Below are 16008 nucleotides of genomic sequence, written 5' to 3' on the forward strand. Positions count from 1 at the left end.
GACCTGGGCTTGGAGACGCACTGCTGCAGGTCTTTTTGCAGCGTAGACATTACTTCAGTGAATACTTAAAGGTAGCATAGAAATTTGAGTAAACCAGGCCGTGGTCAAACTGGGTTCTAAAGTGGGTCGAGCTGCCAGTGTGATTGGCACCAAAGTGTTTCAGACCATCTCTCCTCTTCCTGCGCTTCCCAGCAAGGTTCCTGGCCCTGCTTGTGCTAGACAGTGAAACTAGGTTGGAATCCATAACCAAGCTGCAATCATGGCGTTAGCCTCCGTGCAATGACCAGAGACATGCCAGAGCCAAAAGTTTCATCCAGATCTAAAACCTCCCCAAAGTTCAGGGTGCAGCACTACATCCCAGGGCTTTGGATTGGCCCAAACATTGAGAAGAACCAGAAGCAAAGCTCAACTGCTGATTCCCAAATTTCTGGGGAGTCTACAATAGGCCTGTTCACTACAAAGTACTCTATGACCTGAAAACACTGCAAAGTGCTCTGAGATAGCCAAAGAGCCTTTTTCTGTGCCTCTTTTCTCAGCATTCAGGAGAGCATCCTGTCTGCTGACAAACTATACTACGCAATCCGACAATTTGTTGCAGCCATGTAGTAATGTTTGCATTGCCCTTGATACTTCAGTGTTTCAAGAATGCCCCAGCAGGGGAAAGAGTAAGAAAGATGTTTTGCCTTGCTGAGCCTGCACCCTTGGCAAAATGAGATCAGCATGCCTACTCCAGGTACCCACAGCTGACGGTGTTTCCAGACCGCCTCTTATGAAAGGGAGGAACAGCAGGAGAAGGAATGTTACTGGAAAATATTCCAGCTCCCAACCAACTTTGCTTTTCACACATCCATTTTCCTCCCACCTGATTCTCCCCCTGTCAACTGACACACAGCATGGCTGATCTCCAGAGTCTGGGGAAGATCCTTACAGCGGTGAGATCTTATTGAGTTTTCTATTTTCAAGTGCATCCCCCTCCCCCCGTCCCCCAAGAACCCTCACATTACCCTCTCTAGCTGGGTCCTAGGGTGACCAGATAGCAAGTGAGAAAAATTGGGACAGGGTGTGTGTGTGTGTGGGGGGGGGTAAATAAGAGCCCATATAAAAAAAGCCCCATATATTGGGACTTTCCCTATAAAATTGGGACATCTGGTCACCCTATTGGGTCCTCTCCCCTCTTTTGCTGGTATATGCCCTTTCTTGGGACCTGATCCAGAGTCCACTGAAGTGCCTGGGACTCCTTCCACTGATTTTGGATCATGACTTCGGTGACCTCATTTGCTCCTGTAGTTTTAAGTAACTCTCAAAGCAGTATAGGAATTGCCACACTGGAATCAGGACGTATAGCCCATCAGTCCAATAGCTGTCTTAGAGCAGCTGGTACCCGATGCTTCAGAGGAAGGCGGATACTGTTCACAATGAACAATTTGTACCAGTGCCCCTCCACATAGGCAATTCCCAAATATACCGTCTAATCCCTCACATCTCCGGCTCCAGTGGCTCCAACTCAACGTACCAAAAATAGGCTTAACATTGCTTTTTTCTCTCCCCCCAGATGAAAACCCTGCTCTACTCCTTGCCAGCTCAAACTAAATAATGAATCCTTGGCATGAGCAGTCTGCTTGCAAGGAGAACAGCCAGGGAAATTCCCCACTTCTAAGCTATCTAATCCCTGCCTCTAACCCCCTTTCCCCTTCCACAACGACTTCTCAGCCAGAGAATGGATTCCTCTCTCTCTCTCTCTCTCGCTCTTTCCGCCTGCCTATCTTCTGTGGGTTGCATGATTAATGCAACCCCTCTTACAACAGGCCACTTCACTGCATGCAGTTTCAAGACCTTTCCATGGCTTCCTCTCTTCTGGGATTTCCACAAGTAAGTTCACCTGCTCAACACCGCAAAGGGGCTGCCCATGACTGATATTGTTCACATAGTGCCAAAGGGACATATGGAGAAATCACGGTCTAAAGATCTAATCAGAACTGAATGTTCACCAGTTTTCCTCCTCTAGGATCTTCAGGCACCTAAAACTGCACACATCCTGGTTTCTCTGGCAGATGGGTCCCATAAGGCTCTGCCACTGACTCTGACCTTGAGCAATCCAAAGCTCTTGCACAGATGGGGAAACTGAGGTACAACAGAGGCTATTACTACTTAACTCATGGGGGTGGAGAGGATGAACCTGTTCTTGCCTGAAAATCATTTTGAGTTCCTCAGATGGAAGAGGCTCTTAATGAGCGTAGTACTGTCATTAAGAGCAAAGGGAGACATGGCAGGGTTTAGAATGGAATGAGTCTCTTAGGCTTTTGTTATCATGCAACAAACTCTGTCACAGAAACTATGAGCAGTCCTTTGGATCTCTTAGGTTCTTGATGAAATAGCAATGACCTCAAACTACCTTTGACCAGCCCCTCAACTCCTGTAAACTCAAGCTCTATTCAGTTCAGCTGGTGGGAACTGAGGCTCAGGGAGATGAAGTGACTTGCCCAGGGTCACAGAAGGAGTTTGTTGCAGAGCCAGAACTGAATCTGGGCCTCCCAAGTCCCAGTCTAGTGCCTTACTCACAAGGCCCCTCTTCTTTTAGATTAGTATCACTATGTAAAAAAAAAAAAGAGTAAAAGGAACAACCTCCTGCCTCACCACAAACCATGGCATGCTTATTGCCATTAATAAAGTGATCTTAAGATAAGAAATTTACCAAGGGTTGTGGTGGAGTCTCCATCACTAGTAATCATTAAATCAAGATGAGATGTTTTCCTACAAGCTCTGCTCTGGCGCAAAGAATTAATATGGGAATGTTCTATGGCCTGGGTTCTGCTGGAGGTCAGATTGAATGACCACAGGGACCCGAGGCCAGAAAGGAATCTGTGCAAAGGGTTTTGGACCAACCCATATCAGAGAAGGGCTTGAGCTGTGAAGTTCAGATCCAAAGTGAAGCTTGGTTCATGCCTCTTTCTAAATTTAAAAACTGTTTTCTTAGCAAGATTCAGATTTTTGCTTTGCTAACGTCTGTCCCATAGCGAGATTTCACTGTGAGGCTACATAAACTTGAGGGCAAGCTCTCCGCTCTGCTCAGAGCACAGGGTTTCCTTTTACACAAACTTTTCATTCAGTCGGACTCCCAGTCCCTTAAGCCTAGAAAGGAGGTTCTATTCCACGGCCAGGAGCGATATTTACAAATTTAACTTCCAAGAGACACAAATGCCTTTCAACGTGGCACTGGATAAATAATCAGGTACGAATGAATTGGCCCCTTACAAGCCCTCTAGAGGTTTTCCCCCCACTTTGAACAGAAGTAAACCATGAAAAAAAAAAAAAAGACGACATCCAGCTTAAGTCTCCATCATTCTGGCCAAAGGACAGGATAAATCCCCTACACATGTGCTCTCCGCACAAGCTGTATTTCTTATGCTTCAGAGGATGCCAGAAAGAGAAAGCATTGACATGTCTGTAGCCCTTTTAAAACCCTACTCCAACCCATTCATAAAACCCACTTGAGGTTCTGTGAAATGGGAAAGTTATCGGGAAGGGAGGGGAAAAAAATCATTTTGTGCTTCAGATTTCACAGCTTATTGTACCAGTTTTATGAATGAAGCAATTGATCTAGCGTAAATCGATTGGTTACAATGCAAATTGGCACTGCCAACTATGAGACAGTGCTGGAGCCGTGGTGCATCTAATGCACAACATCTTACTGCTGGCAATGCACTCCTTGGAGTCAGGTCATTATACAGTCATTTTCTTTTCTCCCCAGAATGGCAGCCAGTGTTATCCTCCTTCGGCTGCAATGCAAGCATGCAGACAGCAGGCTCTAGAGGGAGATTCATTCCCCACTGTGGCTTGCTTGTGTTCTTCGGCAGCCACATTAAGGGGTTAGGGTGACAGTGGATACTAAATTATCTGCTATAATTTTCAAAAGCAACTGGTGGTTTTGGGTGCTCCATTTAAGACCCAGCACTTGCCTGCACTACAAACATCTGTCGGTGTAATGCTCCTGAGCGACAGTTATACTGATCCAACTCCCAGTGTAGACAGTGCTATATTGATAGGAAGGCTTCTTGCATCCACCTCGCTACCGCCTTGTGAGGAGGTGGATTAACTATGCCGAAGGTAGCATCTTCATGCCGCTCGCAGAGGTGGTTTTTTTACGCTGATGGGAGAGTTCTTTCCCTTCGGCATAGAGCATCTTCAGACATGCCACAGCTGTATTGGTACAGCTGCACCTCAGCAGTGCCATATGGCTAGACTTACCCCAAGTGTAGACAAGCTGGCAGTTTTCCAAAAGTGCTCAGCACTCTGAAATTCAGACCCCTTTATGGCACCTCCAGTTGGGCACCCAAATGGATAAATATAGGGCCTTCTTCCTTACTGAGAAAGCTGTATTTTGAGAGAGAGAGAGCGCGCTATACAAGAAGGCAAAACTCCCATTAATTTCAGTAGGGCCAGTTTGTATCTGGTCTATGCACCACCACCCGCCATCTTTGGGGACCAAAGAAATGAAAATTGTAATACCTAGAGCTCTTTCATCAGTAGAGCTCAAAGCACTTTACAAAGTGAGATCAGAATCATTGCACCCATTTTATAGATGGAGAAAGAGAGGCACAGGGTGGTTCAGTGACTTGCCCAAGGTCACCCAGGAGGCCAGTGGCAGAACCAGGAACTCAACCTGGGTCTCCCAAGTCTCAATCCAGTGCTCTGTGCAGTGGGTCACACTGCTTCCAACACCCATCTTCAGAGACCAGACTGAGTTTGCTCCAAAACACTGCCCATTGCAGAACCTACTACAGAAAGTCTGATTTGTGCAGCAGAAGTTAAATTACTTCTCCTGTTCATCCACAGATATTACAAGGTGTTCAATTTCATGCCCCAGGAAAGAGTTAAAGAGCAATGAGTCCCAGACGGTCTATCCAGTTATACGAACAAACATTAAAAATACACACGGAGGCTGCAGAAAGGACACAACCCCTCATGCACTAGGGCACATGCCAAACTGCAACTATTGGGAGTCAAGAGGAAACTTCCCCGGGGAGTAGGTTATTCTAACCCAGTGGTTCCCAAACTTTAACAACCTGTGAACCCCTTTCACTAAAATGTCATCTTGCGAACCACCTCCCCCCCCTCAAAAAAAAAAAAAGTATTTCCAGGGATTTTCTCCTTTACCTGAGTATAAATGATAAAAGCAGTGATCTTGAAGATATAAAATGTGTTTTTATGACATGCTTATTACACACTTTATTATTGATCATTGCAGTTTTTTTTTACTACATTATGAAAACGGCAACACTCTTCCAAGATCTTACTTTCGTAGCTTGTACCACTTTGAATAAGCATGTTATAAGACAAGGCTCCTATGTTTCATCAAGGAGTATCAGATGTGAAACAGCATGAAGGTATTTAAGAAGCCAGCTCAGAGTTCCTCCTACACAAGCATTCAGGTCTTGAGCAGTCCAGACAAACGACGCACGTTACAACAAAGCTTAGCTGTCTATTTAACTTTAAAAAACAGGAAAATATATCCACCTCCTTTTCCATTTCTTATAAGGAGTCTCGAAGTTTAAATCTCCTCAGTGTGACAGAGATGCTTGCTTTGATCTGCTTAGCTCTTGGAAGTCCAGAGGCTCCAGGCTGCTGGCCACGTGCTGCCCAGGGTCCCTAGGGACAGCTCTGTCTGCCATTAGGGAATTTCCCCCCTCCCCGAGAACACATTGTAACATTTTGCGAACCCCCAGGGTTCACAAACCCCAGTTTGGCAACCACTGTTCTAAACTGACTACTACAGTCTTTCCAGAAGACACTGCTACAGAGGAAGGTGCAGACAGGACGCTGAACTAGACTGACCCTGGTCTGATCCGATGTGGTTCTTCCTACCTTCAGTTTGGGATCTCCAACTGCACGCATGGTAACGTATCATCTTCGAGGAGTTTGGATTTCTTCGTCTTGCCTAATGATTGATAAGGGAGATTTTCAAGGTGCCTAACTGACCATCAATGGGAACTGGATGCCTATCGGCCATGCGGGCCTCTGAAAAAACACCACCCACCCCCTAGCACTTCTTCTGTCCTATCATTGGTTCTCCAATGTCAGGAGAAAGGTACAGGCAGGCAAAAAAGTATATTCTGCATAAGCAGAGGTTTTCTAAATGCCTCTCACCCTCAGCCAGCGTTTACTAGCTGCCTTATCTAACATGGTTTTAATCTTGGCTGTATTTTTATCCCCTTCCTTACCTGATTACTCATAAGTCCATTTAGCCTTGCTGTGCATATTTCCTGATCGCATCTACACTCACTCTCGTTCAAAAGCCTGGGAACTCTGTGGAGCCAGATATTGCCCAGCTCTGCTTTTGACTTCCACCGAAAGTAGAATTTGGTTCCTGGGCCTTGCTTGCGTCAAGATCCCTGTTGCTGGTGTAGCTGCACGAGCTTAGACCTCTAGTGTAGACACCAGCGCAACTCATGCAGGTTTCAAACTGGGGTGAACCAGACAGATGGGAAGGCTGCTGCACCACTTCAAATTAGGTCTCTGCTGGGGGGAAAACGGATTGATTTACATGCATTGTGAATTTTTTGGTAATGAAACGAGGATTTCCCACTCACTGAGTATGGTTTACGGATTATACTTGTGTTGGGGGTGCAAGAATTCCTAGTGGCTGAAATGTACATGAAAACACTGGAAGGCTGTTGAAGCCACAGGACTTGATTCCCTCCCTCCCTTATATGGGTGTAAGAAGGAGCAGCTTCACTGAAAATCAGTTGTGTTGCGCAAGTGGAAAACAAAACAGGAGAATTGGGCTCATATTCCAATTCCTAGGCATAAGGGTTCCACTAAATGAATAAAAAACAAACCCTTGCATTTCTCGTGGCTATCCTACCTGATCCTAAATGCAGGAAGCTGTTTTACCAGCCCTCAGTGGTGTGGCAGCATACTGCAACCGCTGTTAGCCAGACACAGCTTCTAGTAGCCTATTACGAGGGATGAGCAAACCTTCGGAGGCTGGGAACCTCAGCTAAGCAGCCTCCCCTCCCCGCAGTTCTGACCCTGAAATCCAGAGCGTGCAAGTCTCAAGCTCAAAATAGGATCGTCAAGTTAGATTTACCTGGGCCTTGTGCCTTAAAGTATTCAAAGTCTGCTGACTGGCTCAAAGGAGATTGCTGCTCAGTCCTTCCAGAGCTGTGGGGCTTGTGCAAGCTCTGCATGTGTTAGTTAAAAAACAAAACAACTAAGTTTAATAAAATACCAGTTTTTAAAGGACTTGTGTTCCCAGACTAGGGACAAACCCAGACCAGAATGTTCATGAGAACAAACGTTCCTGAGGGATTTCCAACCCTTCGACTGCTGAGGGAGGGAGTGTGGCCTAGTGGATGGAGCACTAATCTGGACTTCTAGACCTGGATTCTATTCCCAGCCATGCCACTGACTTGCTGGGTGACCTTGGGCAAGTTATGGCCCACCTGTGCCTCAGTTTCCCCATCTTATGGACACTGACCTCCTTTGCAAAATGCTTTGAGACCTACAGATGAAAAAATACAATGTATTGTTATTAATCTATGAATTGTCACCTTTCAGAACTATGCCACTAATCCGTTAGCCCCCCAAAATGGACTGTTTTTCCATAAAACCCTCTTCTTGCATTCAACTGGCAACATTTGTTTTAAAACCAAACAGTTCCCTGCAGCATTTGCAGCCCAATATTGCAGACCTAGTTTAGTGCAAATGAAAAGGAAGTGGATTAGAAACTGATTGTATGCCAGGTGAAATTGACGCATCTGTTTTGGATGGCCACATTCAGACCTCAACAAGAAGTGAGCAGATTGGATTTTCAAGATTCCTTCAGTTTTAATAAGCTAAGGCTGAGTTAGTAGGGCAGGTAAGGTACAAAATTATTTCCCCTACTGCATGCTCTTGATATTGTAGCAGTGTTGATTGATTCAGGGTGGAATTTTCAAAAGCATCTAAGTGACTTAGGATGACAAGTCTCGTTTTCAAAACTGACTTGGCACAGATGAGCCATTGACATCACTGTCAACTGGGGCTGGGAGGGACGCTGGCTGCCACTGGCTAGAGAGACATATCTTAAGTCACTTGGGATCCAAAGTCCCATGTACAATGCTCTCCATCCTCGCAAGGCAGACCCCATAATAGAGGGCTGAATTTCAAGGCTACAGAATTGACACCTGCATGCCCTGTCTGTCTCCCCTTCTGACCAAAGCTGCCCATGCACGAGAGGGAGTTTTCCCACATTAAATTATTACTCGCATCACAGCAGCATCCAGAAGCCCCGCTGTGTTAGGTGGTGTACAGACACTTCGCCAAAAGGACCAGACAGACAAGGCAGGAGGGCAAACAGAGGCACAGAGACGTGGTGACACCCCAGGAATATCGCCCAGGTCTGCTGGCTCCGTATTGGCCACCCTGTGCTGACTACACCAGGCTGTCGCAAACTTTAAAAGGGCACTCTCAGTTGTTTCGTTTAGATGGTAATTTTTGGAGTTCGCTTCAAATCACAGGCAGGTGAGATCTATGGATGGCTGGTCTCTTTTGGGGCAAGCTACCGGCACTCCATCTGAAAATCTACATGATCCTAACGCTGGGGGGGGGGAAAATCTGCATATTCAGACTGAGATCTCCTGCTGGATCTATTGTGTAGACAATGAATGACTCCTACAGCTATGAGATATCCTCCCGCGCCACTCCTGCACTTCCCAGCTTCGTTAGAGAAGCCTGGAACTTTGACCACCACCAGACAGGAACAAGCGAGCCCAGAAACTACCTCTCACAAGTTAGATCTGGGCTTTGATCTCTGTGCCATTACTGACTCTAAAGGCTTTCACAGCTTCTTATGTCCCCCCTTAGGGAAGTCAGGCTAACCATGAATGGAAAAAAACAGCCCACAGATGGGACTCCCTTGTGTTTAGAAAGAGGTCATCACAAATGGGGAGGGGAGGGGAAATCTTTTACAACAAAAGATCACCTCATCTCGCACCAGTGGTGACCTCTCAGGACTTTGTGTTCTTCCATTGTGGGGCAGTGCAAAGGGTGCTATCGGATAGAATAGAGCCCATTATGAATGGTTATTCAGAGATAAGTGATCCTTGAATCTCTATCCCAAATGACTTATTATTTGCCTCATGGTAGCGCCTAGAGGCTCCAAGAAATGTCCTGTTGTGCTAGGTGCTGTACATGCATAGAACAAGAGAGGGGTGCCTGACCTAAAGTGTTTAAAATGGGAGTTTTGCCCCAACTTCAATGGGTGCAAGATCAAGACGACAGGAGGTTGCCAGAAATGGGGGAAAACACAAGTAATAGTGGACTCAAACATCTAAACAGGAAGCTCTCTCCTTCCTCGCTCATCTGAAATGCAGGGCCCTGCAAAGGGAAAGGAAGAGCCCACGTGTACAACCAAAGAAACGCAAAGGGCCAAAGATTAGAATCAGGCACAAACACCAGAGGTGTAGTTTTGATTTGGTTGGAAAGCCTCCTCATTCTAAAGCCACAGCTCATTCACATCCACGGACCATTCCGCCTGGGTGGAATGAAACAAGCTGTTTATTCAATCAACTGAACCGGCACCAAACGCTTCCTTTCCAAATTCACGAGACGAAACAAAGCTGAGAGATAAGAGCACTTGAGCGATGTAGGACTTGACTCTCCTCTCACGCCAGTATAAAATAGAGGGCAACTCCACTGAAGTCAATATGATAAAAATGAAGCAAGTACAAGGAGAATAATGCATTTAGTATATCCAGGCCATGGCAATTCCAGAGCAGGTAACACATACCTGCCCAAGAGAGATAAGCTTTCTAATTTTAGCACAACTCCAGTGCCTTATGGGAGAAAACCCAGGCAGAGAATGGAATGGAGAAGTTGTTGGGAATTTGAAAAGGTGGTTGTTGAGCAATAGTATCTCACACAGAAGGACTGGTGTCTGGCTAGCCCATGTTCCACCTATTTGCAAGGCAAAGTAGGTGTTGAAAAAATATCACATTCCTGAGAATTCCAATGCATGCGTGCATACAGCTGCGTCCCCAGCTCGCAGAACTTCTCCCACATACTGGTTATCCTGGTCTATTAGGCAGCATTGAACCCACGAGACTGGAACCAACTCTCCACCAGAACTTGGAGGAAATTCAGACCCAGATATGAACTTGACCACCCAGTCCCTTTCAGAGCCAGAATGATCCACTCTAAGGGCTGTGAGGGAATGGCACTAGCAGTTCAAGTGTTTTTCAGTGTGTAAAGCTAACAAATCCAATACAGACACAGGCACTTAATGCTTGAGCTATGTTGGCAGTATGAGGACTGTGACATGCAGTTGAGCAGATCTGATTCCAGCCAGCAGTCATGTCCCCCCACACTAGCCAGCCTACTAAAAGATGCATTCGTGTAAAAGAAGGTAACCCAATCCCATCTTTGCACCACCCCAGACACAGATACCATGGAATAAGGCCACATCCCGAGGGATCATTTACACATTGGGCTACTAGCATCCCATCCACACTGACCAGCAAGGCTCTGCATGGACCCTGTAATTAACACTACAGTAGCTCTCAAAAGGCTCAACTGGGATTGTGCGGGATATTGTACAAATACATCGGAGATGCTCCCAAAGCTCTAGCAACAGCATTGTTTGCTCATGGGTACAAACCAGCACCCACCCTGGAGAAGACAAGCCGACACTCGGTTATGAGCCAGAGCATAGGAAAAGGCTATTCTCCCTGCTGGTTATTTCAAATGGCTAGCAGCAGGCTGGAAGTGAAGACCGTTCTGGGCTGGATAAGCAGCACACAGACTAAAGTTAATTCTCACCTCTATTGCTCTCCCAATGGCTTCACACTCAATAGGATGGAACAAAAGGCAGAGAAAATAAATAACTTCCCTGTCACACAGTTCTCTCAAACCGCCCTACCAAGTCACACATGTGATCTATCCACTTATTAACACAGCCAAGATTAATACATTGAAGATAGGGTGTTAAACGAGAATCAAGTTAGGCCCTGGGGAAGAGGCCAACATTACACTCAGATAACTACTAAACATTTCTGGGATTGGGTTTTTTGCACTTTCAAGCACAGATCTCAACCCCATGGCTGATGCATTTTCCAAACATCTGAGCTGGGGAGAAGGTGCCATCTGAGCAGGAGGACTACTGGAGAGGGCAGGAAATAGCATACAGACATGATGCAAACATTTGTGGGGACCACTGGGTATGATTAGAAAAGCCAGAAGGGGTGGCTGATAGAGGTAATTCAGAGCTCTGGCTGCAGAAGATATAGTTGAAATTACTATGCAAGGTCTAAGGTTAATATATTAGATCAGTGAACTTACCACTCAAGGCAGATGTTGTGTTCTCCAAGGCATGGCACACAGCTAGTAAAATACCTAGGGAAAATTTTCAAAATACAGGTCACATAAACAATACAACAAGCAAAACATTGATTTACACCAGGGGTCAGCAACCTTTCAGAAGTGGTCTGCTGAGTCTTCATTTATTCACTCTAATTTAAGGTTTCACATGCCGGTAATACATTTTAGTGTTTTTTAGAAGGTCTCAGTCTATGTATTATATAACTAAACTAGTGTTGTATTGTAAAATAAACAAGGTTTTCAAAACGTTTAAGAAGCTTCATTTAAAATGAAATAAAAATGTTGATCTTATGCTGTCGGTCTGCTCAGCCCGCTGCTGGTCTGGGGTTCTGTTCACCTAGGCCGGCAGCGGGCTGAGCGAGGCCTGCGGCTGGGACCCCAGCTGGCAAGCATCCGGCAGCTAGAACCCCAGACCAGCAGCAGGCCTTGCGGGGCCAGCGGCCGGGACCCAGAGGGCTGGAGTCAGGGCTGGGATGTGTGGGGGTGCCAGAGTCAGGGCTAGAGTTGTTGGGGGGGTGGGGGGAGATGGAGTCAAGCAGAGGGCTGGGTGTGTATGAGAGAGGTACAGGGCTCAGGGCAGGGGCCTGGGGTGTGTGCGGGGCAGAGGGCAGTGTGTGTGGGGAGGGTCAGGGGAGAGGGCTGAGTGACTGTCCCCTTAAGAACTCCCAACCTCCCTGCTCCTTGTCTCCTGACTACCCCTTCCTGGAACCCCTGCCCCCAACTGCCCCTCAGGACACCACCCCCTATCTAAGTCTCTCAGTTCCTTGTCCCTGGACTAGACCCTACCTCCTACCTATCCCTTGACTGCCCTGACCCTTAGCCACACTTCCATCCCCAGCCAGACCCCTGGGACTCCCATGCCCCATCCAACCACTCCCTGCTCCCTGACAGGACCCCCAGAAATCCCAACCCATCCAACCCCGCCAGCTCCCTGTTCCCTGACCACCCCCTCCAGAGACCCCCATCCTAACTCCCCCCCCCCCCCCAGGACCCTCCTTGCTCCCAGTCCCCTGACTGCCCTGACCCCCATCCATCCCCTGCCCCCTGAGACCCTGGGACTCCCATGCCCCATCCAACCCCCCCCGCTCCCTGACTGCCTCCTCCAGAGACCCCTGCCTCTAATCACCCACCCTGTCTCCTGACTGCACCCACCCCTTATCCAACCCCTCCAGCCCTGGACCCCTTACCATGAGGCTCCACACAGAGCTAGACACGCTGCCCCGCGGGAGAGCACAGCCCTCCCCACCCCCAGAGAGCTGCGTGCGGCGGCAGCAGAGCTCCGGTTGCACGGAAAGTGTCTCTGCCTCACCGCAGAGCCAAACGCTGCCCCGCAGGAGTGCGCAGGGTGGCATGGCTCCAGGGGAAGAGAGAAGGCTGGGGAAGGGCTGGCAGCTTGCTGCACTCGGCCCAGGAGCGCGGACCCCACGGATTGCAGTGCCCGGAGAGTGGGGCCATTTGCCCACCCTGTGCACACGGCTATGCTTCTGCTCCCTGCCCCTGCGGGGGGAGCGGAGGGCAGAGGACAGCGGGCCAGGCAGGATTTTTTAATGGCATGCTGGAGTCCCAGCAGGCTCCAGCGTGCCATTAAAAATTGGCTTGCGTGCCGTCTTTGGCACACGTGCCATAGGTTGCCGACCCCTGATTTAAATAGTCAAAAGAGACACACAGAAGATCTTGTTTCCAGCTGCAGGGGCAGAGTCAAAGATGCAAGAGACCTATAGGTTTCAAAAGGAGTCAACAGGTTTTGGGACATATCGATATATTTTAAGGCCAGAAAGGATTACCTCTAACTATACATAAACTTGGATATCTTGGGTGTATGTATATGTCCTTAGACATAGAACACAATATATACACACACCTGATCTATACATGTATCGGTGGATGGAAGTATTTTCCCCAGCAAATCACACAGCAGTAGGAGCAGCAATAATACTTTGAACATCCATGGAAACTTTCATCCTAGGATCCCAAATCATATTTAAATCTTAAATCTCAGTACCCCTGCATGGTATTGTTATACCCAGGTAGAGATTAGGAAGCTGACACACACAGATTAAATAACTTGCCTAAGGTCTCATAAGCTAGGGTTTGATCCAGCGCCCATTCTGGTCAATGGACAAGTCAGTTGCAGAACTGGGAAAAGGACCCATGAGTCCTGACTCCCAGCTCCAGCCAGCGGCTCAAATCTATCCAGGTACAAAGAAGTGTGTGTAGCATAAGCTCTCTCATCCAAAGATTCCCCATCTAAGCTAAATAGCCCTTTATTTGAAACCTGGTTTATCGCATAAATTCCATACTCCCCAATTCTGTTGCGATAAGTAGAGTTCCAGCTCTTATGTTACCAGTTGTAAACAACTGTTCATAAAAATGAATAAAATGTACACGAGAAAAGCAAAGTGGTGGCAACAATGTAATCACGAGCTGAACAAGAAGCCTATAGAGCCACATGGGTCTGAATGTGAAGGAAGGATTCTAAACAATCCTTGTTTTAAGAGGATTTAAGGTGCGGAGGGGGGGGGGAGCTAAACACACTATATATTTCTGAAGGTCATTCTTTTTCCATGCTGAGAGTTAGGAAGAGGAAATTGATCACCAGAAGCAGAACTAAATCGCAAATCCAGAAAACAAGATTAATTTAGATTCAACTTTCTGGAACTGCAGGCACAGTGGAAATGCAAAGCAGGTTTCATTGCTCTAGTAAGACAGGTCATTGAGCTGTGGAAAAACAAAGGGTGGAGCCAGGTTTTGTACAGGCTGAAGTGCTGGTTAGACCCATTAAGTTTAAAGCCAGAACGGACCACCAGATCATCGAGTCTGACTTCATGTATGTCGCAGGCCAGAGGATAAGAAGGGTACGGCTTGGATGGCTTACATGATTTTGGAGCTTTTGCTGTGAGACTTCAGTCTGAAATGGTGGCTATTTCACCAGATCAGCTTATCTGGCAGAAGGTTAAATAGGGAATCTCACATGATCAAGAGATGGGTCTCCTTGCAAGAGCAACCCAGCCTGGGAGATTTGTGTTTAATTAAACAACAAAATAAGCATTGGAAGTGACTTCTGATCTCTTGGAAATAAGGCCATGACTGCAAACTGGGATCCAGAAATCTGTATGCAAATACCCCTTCCTGAAATTTGGAGGGGTTCAGACTGGAGGTCCTCGTTTGGGTCCTAATTATGCAGAACCATGTGAAACTCAACCATTTCCAGTCTGCAGGATTCTCTAACCTTTTCCCGGTTTCAGTTCATGCAGCATTTAAACCCTCCCGCCCGAATCTTGGGTCAAAACAAACCCCAAACCTAAACCAACACTCCGCTGAAGCCAGCTAGTTCTGCTGGCTTGAGGTCAAACCCACCAAGACTCTCAACAGAAACCATTCAATGCCTCTTGCCCATTCAAAGGGCTCATAACCCCTAGTGAGATTGGTCTGAGAACTAGGTCTGCAATGAAAAAACAAGTCAGATAAGCTGGGAACGTTGCAGACAGGTGCCTGGGTATTAATATTCAGCTGCCAAGTTGAGATTGGAGCTACGTTGCACCCACAAAAGCAGAAGCAGAGACTCAAAGAACAGTTGTATGATAAGGACAACTCACTCCACCACCTAGATGTTACACAGGTTTGTTTAAAGATATGGCCCTTGGAAGGCTGACAGTTCCCCAAAACTCATCTAGATGGAGCACCCAGCTGGACTTCCTGGTGACAGCACACAGTGTTAACAACAAGCATAACCAAACTCAGTTGGGAACCTTTCCAGCACCACCTTTGCATGATTTGCTTCCTAACAGGTTCTGCTTTTAGTCTCAGAGAAGTGCCTATGTTTTGATGTATTGGGGCAAATTCGCCCCAGCGCAGCTTTAATGGAGTTGCGCAAGAGAGAACACTAACTCATAGACCAACACCTCCACAAGTCACCCTCCAGCTAAGCCAAACTGTGATCTGATAGATATGACACCAGCAGGTGCAGACTTAAGAGCAGAACATTTTATACATCCTTCAGCTTCAAGCTGGCATACAGATAGGAGCTCATTGAGAGAGAGAAGTTCTCTCAGCTGGGTTTTAACTCCCACTAAGAAAAACAAACAGGCAAAAATTATTAGCTATATCAGCTGTTAGAATCTGTTAAAAATTGATCATCCCACCTAGTTCAAACAGATGCTTCTCTCTGTGGAGTTTTGTAAGGCAGATGAACACACACACAGAGTTTGATATTAGATAGCCAGTGATCTCTTGAAACACTGTGCCGCTGACTGCTCTTTAATTATAGTTTGCAGCATTGTATGTATCTGCATGTTGGTCCCAGGATATTAGAGAGACCAGATGGGAGAGGGAGAGGGAATCTCTTATTGGTCAACCTTCTGTTGGAGAAAGAGACAAGCTCTCCCACTATGTAGAGCTGGTAACTGAAGAGCAGCTCCAAGTTGCTGAAAAGATTGTCTCTTTCACCAACAGATGATGATCCAATAAAATATATTATCTCACCCAATTCTCTCTCCAGCTCTTTAATTAGGTGGGGTTATAGCCCCCTTTGATTGTAGGAACATAGGGATTGCTAAATCAAATTGGGCTCATAATCCATCCAGACCAGTATCCCATTTCTGAGAGTGGCCAGCACACTTGCTGCAGAAGAAAAAGTGCTAGAAATTCCATAAC

At 46.8% G+C, this 16008-nt stretch overlaps 1 protein-coding gene across 2 annotated transcripts in view; it reads right to left on the reverse strand.

Moving 5' to 3' along the window:
• TGFA (transforming growth factor alpha) overlaps positions 1-16008 on the reverse strand; it is a 48559-nt gene that overhangs the window by 23035 nt on the left and 9516 nt on the right. For both annotated transcript variants that reach the window (XM_030551951.1, XM_030551950.1), the window contains exon 2: positions 11317-11370. In XM_030551951.1, coding sequence (XP_030407811.1) covers positions 11317-11370 — 54 coding nt within the window. The remainder of the gene's footprint in view (positions 1-11316; positions 11371-16008) is intronic.

This window comes from Gopherus evgoodei, chromosome 2 (genome assembly GCF_007399415.2).
Source record: "Gopherus evgoodei ecotype Sinaloan lineage chromosome 2, rGopEvg1_v1.p, whole genome shotgun sequence".
Taxonomy (NCBI): Eukaryota; Metazoa; Chordata; order Testudines; family Testudinidae; genus Gopherus; species Gopherus evgoodei.